This window comes from Rousettus aegyptiacus, unplaced genomic scaffold (assembly GCF_014176215.1).
Source record: "Rousettus aegyptiacus isolate mRouAeg1 unplaced genomic scaffold, mRouAeg1.p scaffold_m13_p_10, whole genome shotgun sequence".
Classification (NCBI taxonomy): Eukaryota; Metazoa; Chordata; class Mammalia; order Chiroptera; family Pteropodidae; genus Rousettus; species Rousettus aegyptiacus.
In genome coordinates this window covers 97014749-97039341 of record NW_023416285.1, presented here as the reverse complement: position 1 = coordinate 97039341, position 24593 = coordinate 97014749, and the positions used below count along the sequence as shown (strand labels likewise).

General features: G+C 48.9%; 1 protein-coding gene across 3 annotated transcripts; it reads left to right on the top strand.

Moving 5' to 3' along the window:
• Nucleotides 1-1665: 1665 nt before the first annotated feature.
• Nucleotides 1666-23089, top strand: RBM17 (RNA binding motif protein 17). 3 transcript variants are annotated; one of them, XM_016136424.2, is made up of 12 exons: nt 1666-1811; nt 8243-8380; nt 12121-12237; nt 13857-14023; nt 14549-14646; nt 17276-17332; nt 18480-18621; nt 20493-20644; nt 21551-21624; nt 22168-22266; nt 22623-22695; nt 22814-23089. In XM_016136424.2, the coding sequence occupies exons 2-12, from the start codon at nt 8258-8260 to the stop codon at nt 22915-22917; spliced, it is 1206 nt and encodes a 401-aa protein (XP_015991910.1). In that variant the 5' UTR covers nt 1666-1811; nt 8243-8257; the 3' UTR covers nt 22918-23089. The 3 variants fall into 3 exon arrangements, with proteins under 3 accessions (XP_015991910.1, XP_015991908.1, XP_015991909.1); XM_016136422.2 differs by having other exon boundaries at nt 1683-1811; nt 21530-21624; XM_016136423.2 differs by lacking the exon at nt 1666-1811 and adding an exon at nt 6672-6797 and having other exon boundaries at nt 21530-21624.
• Nucleotides 23090-24593: the final 1504 nt, after the last annotated feature.

Genomic DNA, 24593 nt, shown 5'->3' with positions numbered 1-24593 from the left:
GTTATTAATTACAGATTTCTGCTTTTCAAAGGTTTCTTTTGTTTTATTTCTAATTTCTTACACGGGTGCTTAATTTATTGTTTATTCTAACTTTTTAATTAATACAATCATTTAAAGCCATGCATTAATTTCAGTGAGATTCCATGGGTTCTGACATGTCATTTTAATTTTCATAGTTTTTAGGTATTATTTTGCTTTTTTTTGTTTTGTTTTCCTTTTAGATCCAAATGTTACTTAAGCATTTGAAAATTTCCAAGGAGTAGGAGTGTTTTATTATCTGTTTTGTCATTTCTAGTTTTATTGAATGTGATCAAATGTTATCATTCATGTGGTTCTACTTATTGAACTATAATTAAGATTTTTCTCTGTGGCCTAAAATATGTCCAATTGTGAATGTTCCAAGGACACTTGAAAAAATGTAACCTCTGTGTCAGGGTACAGAGTTTGATATCTTAGATCTACCAAGTTAATTATATTTTTAGGACTCCTCTATCCTCGTTTACCTCTTGTGCCCTTCATGTGGCAAGGACTATACCAATTATTTCTGTGTATTCATTCTCTTTATTTCTCCCATAATGTTTCTTGTGAAATTCAAACACTTATGATTATAAAATAGCCTTCTTATACTCATTTAATGCTCTCTGCTGTGACGTCAACCCTGTTAATAGTAAGTTTGTGATTCCTGATTTCTTTATGTTTGCACATTCCTGATATAGCTTTTCTATTCTTGTAACTTTAAACTTTCAGAATCACTATTTTTTCGTGTATATAACAGAGTTGTGTTATGGATTTTGCTCCACTCTGAAGTTGTATTTTTTTAAATAGGCAAGTTTAGGTTGTTTACATTTATTCGTATAAAATGTTCGATCTTAGTTTTGTTATACTGTTTTGTTATGCTTTCTGATTCGTAACTTTTTCAAATATTTCACTGTATGATTTAGTTTGATTCATTGTAGTTGTGTATATGTGCTTCGATGATTTGGAAAATTTGAATTTTTGTTTTGGGTTACCATGATACTGTTACATAATGTTCTTAATCATCTGTTTCTTTAGATCATCTATTGACTCATTACTATATTTCTTTTCTCCTTTTTCTTCCTTTTCTTAAACACCAGATTTGAGTTGCTTATATTCTTTCTCAGTCTTGAAATACGTTTACCCTCAGCGATAGATAGGAATATCATATTTACAGAAAACAGCACTTTCTCTTTTCCTCCCAAATTCCGTTACAGCGTTTTTAAACCGGGAGGCTTTACACCGTTCACGTGACCGTGACCTCTGTGTATGTTGCTTCCTGAGACGTACGCTTAGTTCAGGGCTTGTTGCCACTTTTTTTGCAGCAGTTTTCCCAATTCATCTGAACTATGGTGATTTATTTCCAGCCTCATGCATATAACGAATGGTTCTGAATGAATGAGAACGAAGGGCTAGGTTCGTTCTCCTTCAGCCTTGGACCAGTGCTGCTCCTCAGCATCTGGCTTCACACCGCCCTGCTCTCCGAAGGGTCTGGCATTTCACGAACTTGGCGCCACTGCGACTCCTCTTGGCGGGAGCACGGGACGCAGGCGGGGGCGCGGCGCGGTCCTCCCGCCAGCAGGGGGCGCTGCGGCGAGCGTCCTCTGCGCAGGCGCGCCTCTCTCGCCGCCGCGCGCCTCTCTCGCCGCCGCACGCGCCCCCTGACCCCGCGCCGGCGCGCGCTGCGGACTCGGCGTAGGGGTTGGCGCGGCCGCCGTCGACGGTCCCGGGCGTCCGCCGAGCGCGCCCAGCCGGCCCTGTCCGCGGCCCATGGGAGAGTCGGCCGGGCGGGCCGGGTGAGTGGCGCCCCGCGGGGGCGGGCGGGGGGCTGGGGCCGAGGGCCGGGGCGGGCCCATCCCCGGGGGCCTCGGACGCGAGGCCGTGGCCCTGCGCCGCGCCGCGTTGGGGCCAGAGGTCCCAGCGACCCTCGGCGTTGGCTTCCGCGCCCGCCGCCACCCCCCTTTACCTGCCTCGGGTCTCCGGGGCCTCGCACTCCTCCCCCCGTTCTTCCGTCCCCCCCATCTGTCTCTGTCTCTTCGCGACCCGAGGACAGTTTTCTCTCCTTGGTCACGTTTAGAAAAAGTTGCTCGGTTGCCAGACCCCGGTAGCCAGGCCTGTGCCACCTGTGTACCAGCACCCCTGCGCCCCTCCGAGGCCCACGGCGCGGGGAGCAGAGGAGCTGCTTCGGTCCCGAACCGCGGAACCCCACGAGCGGGTACCTCTCAAAGATGAGGGCTTTGCCCGGGCAGCTGCAGGAGGACACGACTCCGGCATTACCTCGGTCCGTGCCCTTTCGACGCCTGTTTTAGCGCTGGTGTCTAGTCACCTAGCGTTTTTTGAGCAGCTCCTTTCGCCCAGACTATGTGTTATAAACGGCAGGTGCGAGATAAATGGGGTTCTGTTCCTGCTCTCGAGGGGAACAGCCATAAAACCCTTGTCTGGGTTGATCCGAGGGACCGGAGTGGGGTCTGGAAAGGCTTCCAGGAGGGAGTGATGCTTATAACTCAGGCTCGGGGTGTTTTTGTTAGATGTGCAAGGTGGGGAAAAGGGTCCCTGCAGAAATAAGTGTGAAGGTGTCAGAGGTGAAACACCGTGGTCGCATTGCGGAGAGTGCAGGTAAGGCAGAGAGAGGTTTGAGGAGAGGCGGTCAGGGCAGATCAGGAAGGTTCTCAGAGAAGTCCGCAAAGGAGAGCCCTCGGAGGTACTTATTGCTAGAACCAGGCGAATGGGTGGGAAGTATCTTCTGGATAAGGGGAAAATCCTGCGAAAATTGTGCGTACACACAGGGAGCTGAGGGCTCTATCTCCCAGCACCAGGTGGAGTTTTCAAAGGATGCAGTTCAGTTTCCATGTTTTCATGGGATAAAGACTGCAGACATTTTGATTATAACAAGGATATTTAGGGAATATGGGGTAAGAAATCAGGAACTTAAACCGAAGGCGTTTTATTTTTAGAATTTCGTTAAGAAACGTGCTGATGCTGTACAGTTTAGAGTGGATTGTGAGATACACAAAAATATAATGGGATGTGGTAAAGGCGCTAACAGTGAAGACTAAAACAACCCTTTATGGAAAGTAAGAATTCAGGGAGAATTGCTGTGCATCCCCAAATGTAACTGTTTAAAGTGGATTTCTTTTCACCTGGTTTGTTTTAAATTACCTTCAGGGAACAGATTAGCCAGGGCTAGTAACCCCTCAAGTCTCATAATAGTAAATCATGAGGGATATCCTATTATTATGTATGCACCTAAATTGCAGGTGATTCTGCGGACTTTCTTTAGAATACACTCCGGCCTGTGGTATTTTGGTAATAGTAGAGTCTGTGGGAATGGGTGGAAACACCGAACTGTGACACAGTGTCAGAGGTGGAGGTATAGGGACAAGCATTACAAATCTGACAGGCAGATGCCTTTTATCACCTGTATTTTTTGTGGACATCAGGACGCACTGCCCCTCATAGCCTCTTCCTTCCTGTTCCCTTGTGTCTGTGTAGACTTCCTGCAGTCTTTTGGCTTCGTTTTCACTTTATGGCAGTGGTCCCCAACCTTTGTGGCACCAGGGACTGGTGCTCCTATGCGAATCTATTGTCTGAGGACCTGAGGTGGAGCTGAGGCGGTGATGCTAGCCCTGGGCAGTGGCTGCAAATACAGATGAAGCTTCACTTGCTCTCCTGCTGCTCACCTGCCGTGTGGCCCAGGCCCTAACAGGCCAGGACCAGTGCCAGTCCGCAGCCCAGGGCTTGGGGACCCTTGTTTTATGGTACAGAAATACCTACTTAGTGATAAGAAGGTCTCATCTTACCAGGCTTGCTTCTTTAGGTGCTCAGAGCTCATGTGACTCATTAGTTGTATGGTTGCAATATTTTTTCTCCCATTAATTATAGTGCATTATTTAAAGCTTACTGTACATACTTACAGATCCCTCTTACCGTAAGTTATGTTCATAAGAAGCAGATCTTACCGTTTCATAACACTGTGATTTAAGTAGGTGCATCAACATTTTCCATCCATTCGGATACATTTAGAAAATACTTATACAGCGCTCAGTGTTCCAAGCGTGGCGCTCAGCTGGAGATACAAAGATGAAGACAAGACAGCCTTTACCTCTAAGGGGCTTAAGATATGATAGGAGACAGATGTGTCAGCCATTTGGGGGCAGAACGTGTGAAAGTCACTCCCCTCCACTGTGTTCAGAGGGAATGGGAACAGATCGGAGACAGTGTTATGTGGGGGCAGCAGTCACCAAAGGCTCCAGAGATGCTCTTGAAAGGTGAGTAGGTGGGGCGTCCCTAAGACGACGCCTTCCACGTTCTTTGCCTGTTGCGAGTGTTTAAAAAAAGTCGTTTGGCGGCTTAGGTAGTCGTTAAAAGTCATTTTTCTGGCAGAACCACGTTCCCTGTGTTTCTTCTTAAATGGAGCATATATGAAGGATGTGTGGCTGATCGAGAGGTGTCACAATAAACAAGTAAATAGGTATTTTAAATTATAAAAATCAGCTATTTGTATTTGCATTTGATCCTGGCATCTTATGGTACATCAAATGTTAGAAAGTGCTACTTTTTATTACCTGGCACGAGACTTCATGAAATAAATGTGATATATCATGTCAGTAACATCTCACATGAATTAAGTTCAGGTCTGGGCCTTCTCGTCAAGGCACTCGTTATGTTCCACTGGTAGTAATGGGAGAATGAGAGAATCGGTTATGGTATATTTATAAGTGCTTAAAACAGCTAAATTAAAAACATCCACATCTTTTAAGTAATAGATGCAATAAAGCTATGTAAAGAAAATTATATAAAAGGAAAAAAGCAGGGAATTAACGAGGATGGGATTCAGGCTCACCCATGGGCCGGAGAAACACTTGAGTGGGATGGGGGTGGGTCGGATGGGTTGGGTGTGGTGGCTTCTTGTCCAAATCCGGTCTCTCATTTTGGGTGGTAAAGTCACTTTGTACCATTATAGCGATTAAAAGCAGGCCATTCGTGCGTGTCTGGATGACGAGTGTGTAATTGCTGTGATTAAATGCAGTCCCGTGAATTCGAAGTTCCCTGAAAACGAAGGTGAAGAAAGCTCTTTGCTGTGGTGCAGAGATCTGATTTCAAGCACTTGTTGCAGAAAACTAGCAGATGGTCGTAACGGGACGTCCGTTTCAGACACAGGTTTCGAGAACAGAAGCAAGGAACTTGTAACGTAAGATTTTGCTGCGCAACGATTTCCGAAGCTTGCAGATCAAGGCAAATCCAATGGAATTTTCAACAAACCATCTTTAGTTTAGAAATGGAATCAGGAAATATGGTCTCGTGAAAACTAGTTAATTCAGCGATGAAATCTTTTTTAATGCTGGATTCGTAGATGAAAGAGCTCTGTGGGAGGCAGAGATGCTTGACACTGCTTGATTTTTTTAACCCAAAAATTTGGAAAAGTGTTTCTAGGAGAGTGTACTCTCCTGGGTAGGGAGAGGTACGAGAGTTAGCACCCCGTTACCTCACCCCCTCTCCCCTCCCTTTTACCTGTTCGTGTGTGCGTGATGTCACATGGACATAACATACAAATTGCCATTTTCACCTTAAGTGTGCAATACCATGGCCTTGAGTACATTCGCACAGTGTGACCATAACCGCCATCCGTCTCAGAACCTTTGCCTACTGTGACTTTCCAGTGAACCCGTGGGCACTGTGCAGGTTCACTGGTGAGTCATGTGGCTGAACTCGATTATTAGTATTTCAGCAAATGTTTATTAAATGCCTACTCTGTGCCAGAAATCGGAGATGCAGAAACGAAGAAGTTAGTCTCCCTTCATAGTATAGCAGGCATGTGCTCAACCCTTTGACGCTGACAACTATAAACACCTTTGATGAAGTTCTCAAATTCCTTATGAAGCCATATTGGGAGAGGTAACGTGGAGTTTGAATTGCAAACAAATTTTGATAATTTATGTTTGTAATTTCCCAGAAAACTTCATGTACATTCATTTCACAGAATGTGTTAGGCTTCCCTTGCTTTTATAAGAATAAAGAAAAATAAAGCAAATGAACCCATAGTTTTTACTAGGTTTTGATTTTGTGACCAATGAGATGAAGAGGACTCAAAAAATTGAGCTAGGTTAGATAAAAGATGCACGGTCGTTTCTGAAGCAGTTTCTTTGAGAACCACAGTATTAAGCTGGATAGTCACCATTGTTTTTCTTGCTGTTGCTCCATTTGAGGTTTTCAGACTAAAATTACAGTTGAAGGATATCTTATTTAAATTGAAACTCGTTTTGAGCACAAGGTAGGCTGGGCGAAGGGTGCGTGAAGCTTCGGAAGCCCTTTGGCGCAGAGCTCTTCCTTCTGGCCGAAGTCCCTGTTGGCCAGAAAATTCTGAAAAGCTGGATTGTGTGGGGTTTGCAGACAGCGCATGAGCTGTGCAGCTGGCCCGGCTTCCTCTGCAGCCCTGGGGCAGACAGTGACCTTGGTCTGGGGCTGGAGCAGTGAACTCCACAACCTGGGTCTAGGTGTTGATGGGGTTTACGGCGGCGTGGATTAAAGCAGGTTCTGGAAGTAGACCCCAGGGAGATTCCCTGTAAAACTCAGAAGATGTCGTATTTCAGCCACGCTTAGTTAAGAAACGGAGTTCCTTACTTCTTGTTCATTTAGCTTCAGTGACCCCAGCTTAATGTGACAAGATGTTGCCACGTTCCTGAATAAAATGTTCACTTCGTCTGGCACTGAATGCAGTGGACACTTATTTCCCTGTTGGATGTGCTGTCTGGCACATTCTCTCTGCGCTGCGAGCTGAGCTGGTGAGTTGCAGAGAAGCCTGAATGAGGCGTGCCTCGACGTCGGGCGGGCCTTTGGGGCAGTCAGCGGTCACGCACCCTGCTGCTGTGCCACCTCGGGGGCCGAGGGCTGGCGCGTTCCGGTAATCCGAGGGTGCAGATGTTAAGAGGCAGGGGCAGCTCAGTGGGGCACTGACTTCAGGCAGAGCGCACCGCTGCCTGAAACCGGAACAGCTGTGCTCGGGGTCGGAGCTGGTGTCCACCCCGTCTCCCCCACCCCACACGAGGCGGAGCCAAGGTCAGTCCAGGTGTTGGGGCGGCAGGGCCTTAGAACCCCAGTCATACAGAAGGCTGGAGAAGTAAGCGTACACCAGAGGGAATTTCGTCCTGCGTCAGACATAACCCTGGGGGGAAATTAAATATTTTCCTTGTCCATATGGCCTGCTCGTCCTCAGACACAGGTGGAACAGGATTTTTCCAACAGTTTCCATGGCAAAACACTGTCTGGGCCTGGGAACTGACAGGCTTTGGGGATGTGTCCATAAATCGGAAGCTCCCTGTGTAAGCATTGCCTTGCAATTTAGGGATTTCAATCAAAATTTTTTTTCTTTCCATCTGTGAGAAAGAGATTGATTTCTTATTTTGAGAAGCGGGCCATGTTGTGGGTTCCAGAATGTTAAAGGTGGCAGTCGGGATTCCTGGCAGGGGTGGTGAGGGTCACCTACCTGGCTTTGAAATGGGCCTCCCTAGCCATCTGTAGCCTGTGCTGGCCTCTGGGGCCAGACAGGTGTGAACGGTCACGTTGTCGTCTTACATTCTACAGGGATGTTTCGTTTGGATCATTCACTAGATCGCTGGCTGTCTCTTGGTAGTCAGTGACATTAAAGGTTACCAGTTTCTCTTTGGTAGGATGCGAGGTCAGGTTGTTCAAGAACTAACCCTCTACTCTCCCCGCAGTAAGCGATCAAAATATGGCATCTGTGAGGTCATTTCTGGTTTTAATTTCTAGGCACGTTTAAATTTTCTTTATGAAAGGGTGGCTGATTTTGCTAAATGAACCTGCAGTTGGTGTTTTTTGTGAGGCTTCTACTGTTCACTGCTGAGACAAAGCGGGGCTTTAATCGGATGTTTGTGAGCAATAGCTGAACCTGGATCTGCCACTTTTGGCTCATCGCGTGCTGCAGAGCCTGCCAGCTTCACTCCGAATTACTTGGCCACATGACCTACGGACAGGAAGGTTAATTCTCGGGCTTTAATTTTAAAACAACACACGGGTGTGGCTTCGCGCGTCAGCGGGGGCGCCGCTTGGAGGCAGCGGGCATTTTGGCTTCCGTCGCCGAAGGTTCCTGGCCTGGGCACCTCCCCAAATGCGTTTTACCTCTAAAATTCCATGATACTGAGGTATTTCCACACCAGAAGCTTTGAACATTTTGCGTTCTTTAAACCTCACCCTCCCCCTTTTATTTCAGCGTTAAACCGAAAAGATGTCCCTGTACGATGACCTGGGAGTGGAGACCAGCGACTCGAAGACGGAAGGCTGGTCCAAGAACTTCAAACTGCTGCAGTCTCAGCTGCAGGTGAAGAAGGCGGCCCTCACCCAGGCGAAGGTGAGCTCAGCCCCAGGGAGACGCGGCAGTCCCTGGGCGGCTTGCTCTCCTGCCCGCTCGTGGACTCTGCAGGGTCGCACTTGATGGGGGGGCAGGCGCTCGGTGGAGAGGAGTAAGGGGCGCAAGGTCACTTTGCTTCTCCGGACTCCTGGGGGCGGACGGAGCTGTTTCGGAGATTCCGGTGGGGAAAAGCGGTGCTCAGTTTCCAGCAGCGACACAGGTTTGCAAACCCCGTGTGTCCGACCTCGCGGACTTGGTCCAAATGCTGCTTCAGCGGCCTGGTCCTGATCAGCTGGTGAATCCTGGTTCTGGCTCGGGGCCCCGGAGCCTGTGCTCTGGGTGGCACTCCTGCTGTTCATTGTGGGTGGCGTGGGGTCAGCTCTGGGAGGAAGGAGGCCCCGCGGTAGTCACTAAGCTGTGGTGACGCACGTGTACCACCGACTGTGCGGGTGGTGGCTAGTGTGTCCGGCGGCCGCAGGCTGGGGTTCGTTTTTGTTCCAGTTACGCACGTGTTGGGCTTTGGCAACACTCTCGAGATTGTTCAGCATGCAGAACATTAAACACGTAGCTGTCCACGGGGCATTTGATATTAAAACGTTACTGTCGAGTACTTCTAGGGAGGAGAGTGGCGGTACGGGTTGCTTACTGTTTTAAGGGCCGCTGGGGTTGGGAGTGTGCGTCCCCAGTGGAGGCTGTGCCCCTAGACCCTCGATGGGGCGAATGTGGGTCCTAAGGAGATGGGAAAAACATGCTTTTTTTTTTAAAAAAATGTATAAAGCACCGATACGCATAAAGAACACGAGAGGTATATAATGTATCTAGGACTGAAATTCTATGGATGAGGAAAATGTATGGAAAGGTTCCTTGGGGAAGGCTATAGAGGAAGGAAAAAGAAGTTGAGAAAAATTGCTTTAGAGCTACATACTGAAATATTTACTGATAAAATGTTGTGATTTCTGGGGTTTACTTTAGAACGATCCCATCGGGGAGAGGAGAGCTAGGGGTGCATATGAAACCGAACTGGCCATGAGTTGATAGACTTAAGAGTCCTTTAATCTCTTCTCTTTATGTTTGTGTTTGAAATTTCCCATAGTAAATGGTCTTCAAAGTTGACATTATGTATCTTCCCCGTCCCTACGGCATCAGCAGGTACTTACGGTGAAGCGCTGACATGTGGCCGCTCAGGGCCAGAAGAGGTCCTGGGGCCGGGGTGGGGGTGGGGGGACCCCGCAGAGCGGCCTGTCTTAACGGTGCAGTCTCATTAGAGGTTCTCTCTTGTTCAAGTTCATCATTACCAGGTTGAGATTTTTTTATGTATTTCTTTTTAAAGAGACAGAATTTTGTCTTTTTAAAACAAGCTTTCATCCCATATGAAAGGATTATTAGTAAAACGTCTGGTTTTTCCTTTTAATTTTTTTAAATTGGTTTAAGTGTTTAAATCTTTGTAAGTTTCATGTACCTTTTGATTTGCATGTAAGTGTATAAGGTTTTATATTCCAAACAATACAGTTTCATGTATTTTATTCTCGAAGACCTGCTCTTTTGTGAAATGACTGGCTCCGAGGAGCAATTCTCACGCATAAACTCAGGTGTCGCATGGATGTTATTCGTGGGCAATCTTAGTTCAGTGGAAGATAGCAGAACAGAAAGTAGAAGTCCAAATATTCTAGAGATAAACAGATCGAAATTGCTTGCGATAATTCTTTATTCCCAGTTTAAAAATTGTCAGCTTCATGGATCAATGCGGTCACTTTTTAAAATTCTCAGTAATCTGTTTATTCCTGCCCAGGGTACTTCAGGATCACTTTCTCCGTCCAGCTAGTGCATAATTATGAGCTATAGGTTGAAAACCGACTTTTATAAAATACAATTGAGAAAAATCCTTCCAGAAAATAAATATATTAAAAAGTCAAATAAAATGTAAGGGAGCACACGCTGATATTCCATACAGTCATTTTACTCAGATGAGAAGAGTTGCGTGCTGGTAAGCAAGGACTCACGTTTCATGTGAAGTCAGGGCGCTCGGACGCCCTCCCCGGTACTGCTGCTTCAGTCCGTTCAAGTTACGTTTATCATCTTTTCATTTGTCTAAATAGATTAATTTCAGCGACTAGGAAATCTCTTGAGATTTCAAATATATATATTTTTAATTGGTCAAAATGAAAAGTTGCCTGTGAAATCACGTCTGCCGACTTTCTCACATCTTTTGCGATTGCCGTGTAAAGCTGATGTGTTTTTCTTGAAGGGGAGCGAAGGTGCATTTCGTTGACTCTCAGGCTGGTTAATGTACTGATTACTCAGTCCCGGGCTGGCCTAACCAAAACCGGAAAGGTATGTGCTAGAGGAAGCGTTACCTGCAGTTGAAAGATGGGGCTGCAGTTTCCTCTGTATCTCCATTTAAAAGATGGAGAGAGACTAGAAACAAAATAATAGAAAAGTATAATTTTGACAATTCACTCCATTCATTGTCCGTTAAACCTTGGTATTCACCTTGCGACTTGTATATTTAATGATTGGATTAAATTTGTTTGCTTAAAATTATAAGTACTGTTAAATTCAAGAGAAATGGCTTGCTTTGAGCCTGTTGTGATAACTATGAAAATGTTAACACCTTAAATTGTAAGGCAGGGATTAAACTGTACAGAAGGTCAAGAGGTCACCCTGTACCTATCTGTCACGCTTAGCATTACGACCACACAGCTTGAGACCACACAGCTTGACCGGTGGCCTGCTGGGGTGAGGCCGGAGGAGGCACAGCGCCCCCCACCAAAATAAAAGCACTCACCTAAAATCAAGGTTTAGCTTGAGTTTTCAGGAGTTGCAGGGTGTAGAGGAATGAGTGAAGCTAAACCACCAGGAAGTTATCAGACAGATCTAGAATGAGCAGCATTTTACAAGACGCGTCAGAGGAGAAAAGGAGGGGAAGACGGAGGTGCCGGTGGCAGCGGTGGTGGTGACAGGGAGACTTGAAAACCAAGTGCCTCGTGGGCTTTGGCAGGGCCCTGGTTCGGAGTGAAACCGGCTGTTTAAAAGACACTGAGGGGACGGCCTGGAGAATCCGCACATGAATCAGTTCCTGATACCGGCAGTGATCGCTTTTATTGGCTGTGGAAATAGCGTGGTTGTGTAAGAGCATTTCCGTGATTTCAGGAGATGATGGATGAAGCCCTGGCATCCTCAGCTCTCTTTCAAGTGGCCCTGCACTCAAGGGGAAAGTGTTGACAGCGGTCGGTGGTCTGCGAATGGTCATGGCTATCTTGTTAAAAAATGTTTTTTTGTAGTTTCAAAATAAAAGAGGTCGGGCAGGGTTTTATATTCCACTGGGGAGGAAAAATACCCTAATTCTCAAGTGTCTTGCCCAGGACATAAGACACGCCCATTCCTTGTGGAAGAGCCACATCAGTCGAAGTGTCCCGTGCTGTTCCAGATGCGCCCTCCTGCTCAGAGGGGGATCCTGGCGGGAGCTAGTTTCACGTGGGAGTTTACATTACAGCGACCAAGTTTACTATAAAACTTGCACAAAATAGAGGAGATTTGTGTTGTAGAAAAAGGCTAATGAAACTAGTATGTGGTTAGAGGAATGGAATGAATTAAAAGGCTGTTTTAAGGTCACGGTTTTCTCATCTCTGAAAGGTTGGTTTTGTTACAGAGACCAAAAAAATAAAAAAAGTTTTGTCACCAACAGTACGAATTTTAATTTGAAGCTTCGGTTCACTTCTCCTGTTTTTCAATGATTTTAGAGCCAGAGGACAAAACAAAGCACAGTCCTCGCCCCGGTAATCGACCTAAAGCGAGGCGGCTCTTCAGACGACCGGCAGGTCGTGGACACCCCGCCGCACGTAGCCGCCGGCCTCAAGGTGAGTGTGACACTCTGACACGCAGTCTCCGCGGCAGGCCTTCCCAGTCTCAGCACTGTCATTTTCAACTTAGTTTTTATTTGTTTTATCAAGTTTAAAACATTTAGCTACTTGAAATAGCAGATCAGAAAGTGGAGATGTGTGAAAAGAAAAACGATTTTTGCCATCGTAAAGAATTTTAATAGTTGTTGTTTTATGGTGAATTAAAATAGAGAAATGGGTTAATAAAGACAGTTCTACCACCCCACCCTTTATTTTCCCAGTGATTTTAAATGAGCTTAAAAACAAAACAGCCATGGACGACTGTGAATAGGTCAGTGAGGATAAGGAAGAGCCGGAAAGGGCATAATTCAAAATTCACAAGCTGTACAAAGTGGGGGCAGGTGAATCAGACAGACACCGTAGGCGTGCTCACACCCACTCTTCAGGTGTGCGTTCGTTCTTCCGTCGACGGCATTCAGGTGTTCTGACCCTTTAACCACCACCGCACACACACGTACTGCTCCATGAGAAGTGACCCAGGGTCAGCGATGGAATGTGCTGTTGCTGCGGACTTCTCACTAAGGCACTCCCAGCCCGCGTCCCCCGACCGGGGGAGGCCCAGACGGGCCCAGGCGCAGTCCCCCCCCACCCCATTTCTCTGTCCTCACAGCCGTGACCGTCCTGGGCGGGACTCCGTGTGCTGCCCGCCTCGCGGCCGCTCTCAGGCAGACACTGCTGAAGCTCTCGCTGGTGTTTCTTGGCCGGAGGACCTGGCACTGCTCCTGCTAGCAGTCTCGAGAGGCACCCACAGTGGAGGTGTTTTTTGGAGATTCTTAGTCATTTAACATTTTTTTCCCATAAATTCTCCACCCAACTTTTTCTCAAAACTGGCCCATCATCTTCTGTTATTGTATTTCAACTCTGGAACCTGTGAGGTAGCTGTGCTAAAATTTAATTAGGCATTTTCCCTCTTGTTAATAGTTTTCATGACCAGTTTTTGATTATGAAGTTCCTATCAGGTGAATGCACCATATTTTGCACAAGTGTTCCCTAACTGTAGAACCGTCTAGATCTGCTTTACTGTTGTCATTATTTACAGCTCCCTGCATCTCTCCAGAGAGCGCTCTGTGCATGTAAAACTATTTTCTCAGGCTGGCTTTCCTGAGGTGGCAGTAAGGGGTCAGACATTTTTATTGGCAATTGATTTCAGTGCAGACTTGTTTCTAGCATAGTCGCTTCAGTACGTAATGCCACCTGCAATATGTGAGTGTTTTAGGGTCACCCACCTTCTCTACCATTAGGGTATTAACATTTTAATTTTTAAAAATTGAACGAACTGCTTTATTCTTTAGAGCATTTAGAGAACGATGGCTCATCGTTAAACTTAGCAGGGTAGCAAGGTTTATACGGTAAACGATGTTTGCTTTCAAATTTTGAAATGACAGAGAATTAACTTTCATAGTGACAGTTCTTTCTCTCAGGAACTTCGTGGTAATAGTTCCCTCATCCGTAAAATAGGAGGCAGGTAGATGGCCACCAAGGCTCCTCCCAGCCCTCATCGTCTTTGACCCTAGTTCTATGAATAAGATCTTAAGACATGAGGATGACACTTACTGTGGCCCGTTTACCTTCCTCAGGATCCTGTACCCAGTGGATTTTCTGCGGGAGAAGTTCTGATTCCCTTAGCCGACGAATACGACCCTATGTTTCCTAATGATTATGAGAAGGTCGTGAAGCGCCAAAGAGAGGAGCGACAGAGACAGCGAGAGCTGGAAAGACAGAAAGAAATAGAAGAGAGAGAAAAGTAAGGCCCCTTTGGACGCGGGGACAGCGCGCGTTTGAATCCCTCAGGAGAGCGTTAGCGAGTGGACGTCAGGGCTGTCCTTACGGCCGCGGTTGCTGTTCACGGGTGATCTGAGCAATGGCCGCAAGAAACCAGATTGTTTTAGAGCATTTGTAGTAGAGCAAATTCCATATGCAGATGAAGAAAACTTAAAGTATACGTTTTGGGTGAGTTGTGAGAACAGTGACTTAGAATCCCAATGTTGAGTAATAGTTTTTCTCCCTGTGCTATGAGGGAATCGTTTTCTTGCTCCTTAATACTCATAGACCTGTTAAATCTGCTCGGTTCATCATCTGGATTTTTCTTGCACTTTGTCTGCTTTAGTCTTCAACCAGTCGTTTGCACACACACCCCTCCTCCCGTTCATAGTTTGCTGTGGAAGGGAGGATCCGGATGTTTGCAGCCAAGAGAAAGTCAGGACGACATCCCTGGGTTCGCATCTCTAAGTTGGTTTCTTCCGTGATGACGGGTTCCTTATGATCACAGGAGGCGTAAAGACCGACATGAGGCCAGTGGGTTTTCAAGGCGACCAGACCCGGATTCCGATGAAGACGAAGATTACGAGCGCGAGAGGAGGAAAAGAAGTAAGGCGTGACCGTGAGCGCTGTGTTCCAAACTCGGGGCGCTTCCGCTGTTTGCTTTTCGTAGTTGGTGTGATAGGCCGGGCGGCAGCGACGAGGTCCTTTCCTGTCCGGAGCCCCGGCAGCCGCGCGTGCGCACAGCGCTGACCGGTGTCGCGTTTCCACACGTGCCCTCTGCGCTCCCCACCCGTCCACCCTTTCGTAACCGGATGCTTTCCGTGACCTGCCGCGCTGCCGCACTCACCCAGGCACTGTGTCCAGCCGCGTTTCTGTTGAGCTCGTTTCCAGAACGTGGGCCCGAACGTGCGTGGCTTGAGGAAGCCACTGAGCTTCCCTGGACACTGGCCTCTCTGTGTCATCGGAGAGCAGGAGGATGAGAGTTTGAACTAGTTACTTCGTAAGGCCCCGTCCAGCGCTGGAACTTTACAAGCGGAATTGTAATTGGGATGGAGCCAAACCCTTGGCGGCCACGAGGCGGTCAAGTCGTGTTCGTTCTTGAGAGGCTGGAATGCTGCTTTTTTTAGCTTTTGTTTTCATTGGGATTTGCTTGATTTAGTCGGCCAGTTTGGTTGCAGATGGAGATTTAAGAGAGAATTTAAATCTCGTACTTGTCTGCTGGGTACCAGGCACTGCTCCAAGCGCTTCCTCCCTCAGGTTCTCCTGATGCTGCGCTGTGGCCTGGAGGGGGCTCTGACCATCCCGTTTTCAGGGCGAGAAGTCCGAGTCGCCGGGAAGCGCTTCAGAATGCAGGTCCACCGTTAACCTTATCCACAATCTCGGTCTGCCTGAAACCTCATTATAATGTGGCCATCTGTAAACCTAAGACCTGAGAATAATGTTAGGAAGCTGGAGTGTGTTTCCACATATGTGAACTCTGTTTCGTGACCAACAGTTTGACGAGCCTGGTCTACCCAGGCATATAGCCGAGGCTGATTCAGGTTTTAATCTAAATTTCAAAATACTAATCGAGTTGGAAAGAAGCAGTCTGTAATAATTTAGGATTCTTAAATCATTCAGTGTAGACATAAATATATTTATAGACCCCTACTCACCAACAAAAAACCCAAGCTCGTGGAAACAGAACAGATCGGTGGTCGCCAGAGGCAGGGGGTCTGGGGTGGGAGAAGTGGGTAAGGGGAGTACAGACTTGCAATTATAAAACAAAGGCGTCCTGGGGTGTCGTACAGCATGGTGACTACTGTTGACACCGTGTTGCGTATTCGAAAGTTCCTGAGAGTAGATCCCAAATGTTCTCATCACAAGAAGAAAACATTGTACTGGCGTATGGTGACAGATGTTAACGATTTATTGTGATCCTTTCACAACATATGCAGATGTAGGGTCATCACGTTGTGCACTTGAAACTGACGGGTCGGGCCCGGGCTTCGCTTGGGGGCGGGCACGCGCGTCCAGCACTGCGCAGCCGTCGCCAGGAACCGACGCGCTGGTCCCGTCCGCTTGCGGCGGAGCCCAGCACGGAGGCCGAGTGCCTGCGGGTCCCGTCTTCCCAGCTGGCGGTCGACCGCCCTGTCTGTGAGGAGCTGGCTGCCTGCAGGAAGGCCGCTCGCCTCCTTGGGCAGCAGCGGGCAGGAGCCTGATGGCAGGGAGGTGGTGGCGGTCTAGCCACCTGTGTGCAGCTGGTGACGGCTGCCATCCACGTGGTAACCGGCTAGTGGCATGTTTCCGGTCATCACCTGAATTTTTTATACCGAACTCCTTAGAGCTGATCTTTTCAGAATCAGTCGACAATCACTAAGGTCTTAGTGACAGCATTAAAACGTGGTACCAGGAGGCGCTTCAGACGAAAGATGAGAAAGTGCAGTTCCTATTTCCGCGGAAGCATTTCGTCCAGCCCAGGCCTGGTAACCGTGCCGCCCGTGTGCTGGCTTACAGGGCTTTCTTTGGGAAGCGTTTCGTGCTGGTGCAGCAGTGCTTTTGAATGAGGTTTTTTTTTTTACAGTTTATTATTTTTGTGCTATTTCTTTGGTGATTCAGCAATAATAATACACATTAGGGCTCGAGCCTAATGAAAAGTTCCTCCTGCTCTTCATTCACGTTCTCCCCGTGTTGAGGGGAAGCAAACGAGTCATTTTGGTTGGTTTGTGCCCACGAGTCTCTGTCCAGGGCCGTGAGTGGGCATGGCGACAGCACAAAACCAGCTCTGCAGCGGCCAGAACGCCCGCAGCTGCTCACAGGCGTCTGGGTCCAGTGGTGCGCCCCGGGAGGGGGAGGGCCAGGCGCCGCAGGGAGCCGCGTCTTATCCCGACTCTGCCCGTTCACGCGCCTCTAAAAGATGGACACGGTGACGCCAGCTTCCGAGGCAGAAGCCGGAGGGACAGCCCCGGCCAGCGGCCCTGTCGCTGTGCTCTAGGCGACCGCCTGCCCGTTCTCTGGGCCGCGTGCTTTTGCCATAAGGTTCACTTGTCAGCTGCATTCTAGGGCTCTTGAAGGTCCGCCATGAAAAAAACGTCTGTTGGTTCTGTCAGTTTTCTGTATTTTCAGTCCTGGGTGCAGACGCTGAATTCTTTAGGCGGTTGAGGAGGGGAGAGCGTGGTATGGCTGTGGCATCCGTTACAGCCTGAGGCCTGGCACCTGAACGTCCCTCTCATCAGTGGCGTTTCTGTCTTCGCAGGTATGGGCGGAGCCGCCATCGCCCCACCCACCTCTCTCGTGGAGAAAGACAAAGAGTGTACGTATCCGCTGCCCCTGCCCGCGGCTCTGCTGCTGCCCTTTAACCCGGTCCTGGGCCCGCAGGCGCCCCTGGCCTCTGGCTCTCACCCTAGGGCCCGGGGCAGGCTCCAGTCGCCCCCTCCCACTCCCAGGAGGTTTTGTGCAGGGCTCTGAGGCCTGGACTTTTATACGGTGAGGTCTCCGTTTTGTTTTGTGTAAATTTTGTCTTCTCCAACATTTCACATTTGGAGTCAGGTTAAAACAAATAGTAGCTCCTCAGTTTACAGTTTTGTGCGGAGTGGTCTGGAGGCCGCCAAGTTCACGGCCGTCCACAAGGTGGCGCGCCCGCCTCCCGTAGCTTTTCCTGCCTTTGGTTTCCGTGTCGGCGCCCAGATTGCGTACATTACAGACGGCGCCAAACGGCCATCTGCTCTAGGATTCGGGGGCTGGACCTGAACTCTGATGTGTCGTCGAGATAGTTTTCATGTCCTCTGGGTTGGACTGCACCTGAACTGTGCCCAGAAAACATTCATTTCCGGTGCTTTTTATACCCGTTGTACTGTTCATGTTATCCTCTTAAAGAAGACGGTTCTGAAAGTACTGCTCAATGCCTCTCATGTGAAAACACCTGGCAGACCGAACACCCACTCGAAACCGGTCTCCGGGGGTGGGGCGCAAGTGTCCGGGTCTTGATAAAGGTCCCATTGATGCTGCCGTGTAGCCTGGGGTGACAGTCACTGCCCTCGTGTGTGGTCCATGACCTCAGAGACCGCAGCCTGTGCTGGGCTGACGACGTCCTGAGATTAGTCCTAGGACAGGTACACACGATGCCATGGGAGTGAACAGACTGCTCGGGTCTCCCTGGAGCTTGAAAAAATCTTAACAAATCAGACAAGAGTTGTCATTTCAGAGCACTTCTAATGGGGAACGTTTCAGTAAGATGTAAAAAGGACATTCGAGAGACAGAAACAGCTGGAACAAAGCTAGCGTCAGAAAAACGGTGTCCGCCTCTGTGAGTTCAAAGTCAGGTGGAGGCCAAAATCGATTTGGGTGTTTTCTCATTCCTTGGAGCAAACCGAAAACGTCCGTTGAATTAGTTGAAGATGTATCTAGGCGCTGCTCAGAATCTCTGGGTGTTTGGTAAAGCTGTTCTGTTTTTCCATCAGTACCCCGAGAATTCCCTTACGAAGAGGACTCCCGGCCGCGCTCGCAGTCGTCCAAAGCCGCCGTCCCTCCGCCGGCGTACGAGGAGCAGGACAGGCCCCGGTCCCCGACGGGGCCCGGCAACTCCTTCCTCGCCAACATGGGGTAAGGGTCCCGGTGCCATCGCCGCGGCGCGCGTGAGGAGGCGGCGCAGGGTGACGGAGCGGTCGGCCGCCCCTGCGGCAGACGCAGCTTGCCCGGAAGTGCGGGCGCTCTCGGGAGGCGCTTGGTGCGTCCAGTCACACACGCCCGCGCGTGGCAGCGAGTCGCACGTGGTCCCCCGGCATGGGGCTGCGTGTTCTGGACAAATCACGGGAGTTTGGGACGGTGCAGGTGCAGAGTGTACTCTGGAGGACGTTCCTGATAGTTACGTTTGTTTTCATGACGTTTGCAGATAGAACAGCTCACGTGAATGGGAGCTAACACTGCCCTAAGGGTGAATGACACCTTTTTTTCCCTTGATAAAATGAGCCATTTGCTTCAAGGTTACGGTTCTGTACCTTTGGTCTAAAAACTCAGCCGTCCTAGCTATAATTAGAAATTTGTTTGCCGACATGTAAAAATCTGTTTTAAGGTTAGCTTGTAGGTGGGGCTCATGGCAGGCTGTTTTTAACCCCACTGGATTCGGCGTGCATCTCGTTGAAAAAGTTTTATGTTTACTGTTCCTTTCGTGCTGTGAGGGACGGTCAAATGAAGCCTTCTCTGGCCTTCTCTGGCCTTGAGAAGGACTCTCGGTCTGTGACAGGGACGCCTAGACCGCGGGCATCACACTGAGCTGGCTTCTCCCCTGTGCATGAGCCCCCTACGTCCGTAGAGCCGTCAGAGGTGGACGGGGCAGGTGGGCGGAGCTCGTGCGCTGCGAGGGGACTGTGCGGGTCTGACCTCTGTGGGCCCGGCCCCTAGGCTTGTGTTCTTCTCTAGGGAGCTGCCAGCCATGGCGGCTCGGGAGTGAATTTAAGATGTAGGTCCTGGGTCACACCAGTCTTGTTTCAAGTACACACGAGGCTGGCAGCCACCGCATTGGGCAGGGCGGAGAAGGGACAGTCCATCTGCTGTGGGAGGGTTTGTGGGGCTGCCCCAGGGTGTCCGCTGGAGGGTGGGCAGACATAAAGCCTTTTTTTTCTCCTGCTAATCATAAAAGTTGCCTTTTTTGCTGAATCCCCTTTTAAACAAGAATTCAGTCTTTAACGTACATGTAAGGAAGTCGCAGTGTGGCACAGTTCAGTTTTGGGTCATTTCTTTTTAGCCCTAGAACAGCTTGTTCAAACAAAAGTTTTAAGGAAATTGCACACAGGAAGTAATGGAGGTGCAGTTCTAGCTGGAGCAGGGTTTTGCGGTTCCGGCGGAAGTACCTGTCGTCGCAGGGGGGCACCCTGGAGACCCGGGAGGCACCTCCGCGTGCCGCTGGGCAGCTTCGTGCTGTCGGTGCCCTGGAGGGGACGCAGGACTTGCGGGTTCCCGTTTCCTTTCCACCATGAACACCAGTCAAAGTCATGTCTCAGTGTCATGTCTTGCTTTGTTCCTAGCCATCCTTAAGCTCGTTGGCTGATCTGGGCCTCAGTCTGTCTCCTGTTAAGTAGACGATCTGAGAGCCCTTTGGAAAGGCTGTCACTGGCAGCTGCTGCAGTCGTCCTCGTGAGACTCACACTTGGTTTTGAAGGCACACTTAATCTGCGGCCGGACACTGTGGAGCAGTGCAGATGTGGGACGTACGAAGTCCAGTGCTTTCTAATGGGTCGTGGGGGACTTTGTCGGGGAAGTCATTTCCCATACGTTAAAGGTGACCTCAGGGCGTCTGGGGTTCCGGTGTTAGCTTCCCTCAACTTTGCTGAGTGGCCTTTTGTTAGTTAGGTGTGAGCTCATCAAGGCCCTCGTGAGGTTTCCACTTCTCCCCAGAAGTCTATTGCGGTGACAAAATTCGGTTTACACCCCGGCTGATGGCTTCGGTGTAAAGGGTCTTCCTCTTCCCCTCCCAGGGGCACAGTCGCTCATAAAATCATGCAGAAGTATGGCTTCCGGGAAGGCCAGGGTCTCGGGAAGCACGAGCAAGGGCTGAGCACGGCGTTGTCGGTGGAGAAGACGAGCAAGCGAGGAGGCAAGATCATTGTGGGCGAAGTCACAGAGAAAGGTGGGTCTTCCCCAGGAGCGGGGGGCGCGCAGTGCGGGGGAGACCGGCCCGCCCGCACAGAACAGGGGGGTCCCCGAGGACGACACAGCCCGCCTGTGCCGTGCCTCCTGGGAGGGGCAGAGGTAGAGGCAGGAAGGCCCCTGGGACAGAGAGACAGGGCGGGCGGCCAGTAAGTGAACGGCACCCAGGACGGCGTTTATCGCCTGCTCCTACCGGGCAGAGCCGCGTCCCGTCGCTAAGGTCGTGGTCCCTCTGTCACAGCGTGACAGCCACGCGCGGCCTCTCAGTGACTGTGCCTGCCCCGTCCCCATCCTCTGAGTTCTTACTGGTAGGTGACACGTCCTCGGTGTTTTGTTTTAATTAGATTGCCACAGCCCATTCTGTGCCGAGAACATGCTAGAGTAGGTCCAGCGTGTCTTGGCATTTTAAGAGGAGCCAGCATAGCTGACTCCCTTTCCTGACAGAGGAGAGCTTCTGGCAGGCCGTCAGCACAGCTTTCAGAAGCCGCCAGGCAGCCCAGAGTCACCCCGGTTTGCGGGAATCTCTGCAGTCAGCCGGTGGCTGGCTAATTAACTGCTTATTACGTTGGGCTAGTGCCGTTGGCTGGAGCCAAGACGTTCTCCGGTAAGGGTTGTGATTGATGTACTCTGTCAGCCCTTTAGGAAGTGAACCAAACAAAAATTGCAGGGAACTGGGGGAGCTAAAAACTCCCAGGGATTATGGTAAAAACCTACACGGAAGCAAAGTAGAGGCTTCTGGCACAGGTGAGGCTATGTGGTCGCTCAGAGGCTGCTTGCCTGGTGCTTGTCACTGACTCTGGGGCATGGGGGTTGCTACTGAGATTAAATGGCCCATAACTCAGACACAATACCAACATATGTACAGATGGTGATTTGTTTCCTACAGATGCATCCAAGAAGTCGGATTCAAATCCACTAACCGAAATACTTAAGTGTCCTACTAAAGTGGTCCTACTACGGGTAAGAAGCAGAAAGCAGAACCCGTCTACCTGCCTTGAGTCTGGGTGTCGCTCCCCTCTAACTGCCCCTGCCCGCTCCCCAGCCCCGTGGTAGCATACGGGTCAAGAAAACGGGAAATGATGCTACTGCAGATGATGCTTTCAGATAGACTCTGTGTGGCACTGATTTTCCTGTCCTCCTTCGTTAACGTTTCTTTGCTGAGTATAACATTTAAGATTACAGTGAGTAACTTAAAACATCTGAAATCATTAGAAGTTTAGCTTAGTTTATGCTTTCTGATGCTTATATAATTGTTTCTGTAACTATGAACTTCGATGTATAGTTTTATTTTTTTAAGATATAATTGTTCTTGTAACTTTATGAACTTCGATGTATAGTTTTGTTTTTTTCTAAGAACTACCAACTTTTAGGTGCTACAGGGATGAACATTTTCATTGTGTTGTTTGGGATTGAGAAGATCTGCTATCACGGGGGTTATTTATGCATCTAACATATATTTGTAAATGATACTCGATACTTGAATTTACTTGTTTTTGTTTATAGAACATGGTTGGTGCAGGAGAGGTAGATGAAGACTTGGAGGTTGAAACCAAGGAAGAGTGTGAAAAATATGGCAAAGTTGGAAAATGTGTGATATTCGAAGTGAGTGTTTTCTTGTGATGTTTACAACCTGTCGTAACAGACAGATTGCAAAACATTCTCTACAAATAGAGCGGGGTGTGCTGCGCTATAAATAGCGCGCTCCCGCTTCCCCTCTGTGCCCAGTCGCCGCTTGTTGACGGGTCAGCTGTGTGTTCCCAGCACCTCACACCTGCCTGTCCTAAACGGGTGTCGGCAGAGTTTGGGGACAAGTTATACTTATTTCCTGGGTATTTGGCTACCACTTGTTCGTATGCGATGATGACTAGGACACTCACTCTGACACGTCATGTAGGGAGGAGAACACAGCGACATCTCGGGTGGTGACTGTGTAGTTTTCTGCTTTCGTTCCTTCCCAGATCCCCGGTGCCCCTGATGATGAAGCAGTGCGGATATTTTTAGAATTCGAGAGGGTGGAATCAGCAATTAAAGGTAAGCTGTACAGCTCAATATGAAGAACAGAAAAATTAGATCTATGCTCGTAATTGTTGAAATTAAAGCGTGGCGTCTTACGGCCAGCCCACACTGATGGTCTTTGTTTGCCTTTCAGCTGTCGTAGATCTGAATGGCAGGTATTTCGGCGGCCGGGTGGTAAAAGCATGTTTCTACAACTTGGATAAATTCAGAGTCTTGGATTTGGCGGAACAAGTTTGATTTAAGAACTGGAGCACGAACCACAGGCTGCGAGCCGAGCAGAGAGCGACAGCCAGCTCGCGTGGCCGTGGCGCAGAGACTCGGAAGGGCTGCTGGGATGTGTGTCGATCGGGCCCTTTTTTTTTTATTTTGTGGTTTTTTAATATAGTATAAAAATCCTTTAAAAAAAAAATCTGTGTGCCTCTCTGGTTGTTTCTCTTTTTTTATTACCACTTCTGAGATGATTACCTTTTTTTGCTAGAATTTCATGATAATTCTCAAGTGCTTCAGTTAGACAGTATTTCTTGCACTAAAAAGTCTAGAAAGTTTTGGAATATGGGATATGCATTAATTTATTATTTGCTTTTTTTTTTCATTTTTTTAAAATTAATTTTAACAAGACCTGCAAGTTACTAAACTGTAGCTTCATAAATTCTAGTAAAGGGTCATCTTGGCAGTCTGCCGAAGGGGAAATGTCTGCTTTCTCTAACAGAGAAGTTCTTACTGACTCCACTCAGAAAAGTCTCTTCACGGCCTGAAATCAGGCGGAAGGGTTGTGAACCTGCCATGACCTGTTTGGATGAGTCATTTTCGATTAAACTAAGTCAGACTGTAGGGTCCGTGATGGATTCGAGGGTAGGGGAATCATGAATCCAGCATTTGTTTGTGTTCAGGGGTTCAAGCATCCTCTTCGCGTAGATGAGAAATGACGCGTTAGCTCAGAACCTCACGGGTACGTTGGACCTGCGTGCCCGTCCTTCAGAACGGTGGTTCCTTAGGGTCAAATTCCTGCTGGCAAAATGTACAGTAGTGTTAGTTCTTATACATAGTTCTAAAACATGAAGTTCAGCCACGTCAGCTACTTAAACTGTATTGCCAGTTAACATAACTCCGGAATTCTGGAACGTACCATCGAGTGCCGCGGTATGTGTGGCTTAAACATTTAGCAGGACCGTGAACAAGGAAACACATATTTGAGGTTTGTTTTCAGGGCAGGACGTGCTCTCAGGACATCCTTGTGCCTGAGTCCTGTCCCTTGCTTGCCCGGACATTGCATGTGACTTGCCCGAGGTGGCACTGTGTTGTCTGTAGGTCGTCAGGGCCTGGAATTTGTGGTACCTTCGGGGGAAGAAAGCGCTCGACGTCACTTTGCGTCCATGGACTTGGTTTGGAGACAGGAATGTTCTGACCCTTTTTACAAAAGGGTTCTGTTTTTATTAATGTAAATAAAAGAACATTTCCTTTTCTGCGGTACTTTACTGAGTGAAATTGAGTTGAAACTTGGTGTTCGTGATAAAAGTGCACGTGTTCTAGAAAATACGTTTGGGTTAAAGAACAGGAAAGTTACGTAACGGGATGCTCCTCGGGACACGGGAGGCGCAGGAGCCCCGACACCCGGACGGGTCTCCCCGGGGCCCGGCCGTGACGCCGCGGGCGCCCAGACCGCTGGGGTGGCCCCTGGGGTCCGAGGGACTCGTGTTCGTAGAGCGTGAGCGGCACACTGCCTTTGGCGCCTGCACGTTCCTGCTCTGCTTTATCATGACGTCGTCGTTTGCGTTTAGGTGGCTTTTCCCAGCTGTCTCCTGATCAGCAACCAGAGATGCACGTAACTTGACACTTCGATGTTTAGTCTCCGGCTCGGCACAGGGGCTGCTTTCTGGTCTGTCGCTGATCACTCTTAATCACCCGTGACTGCT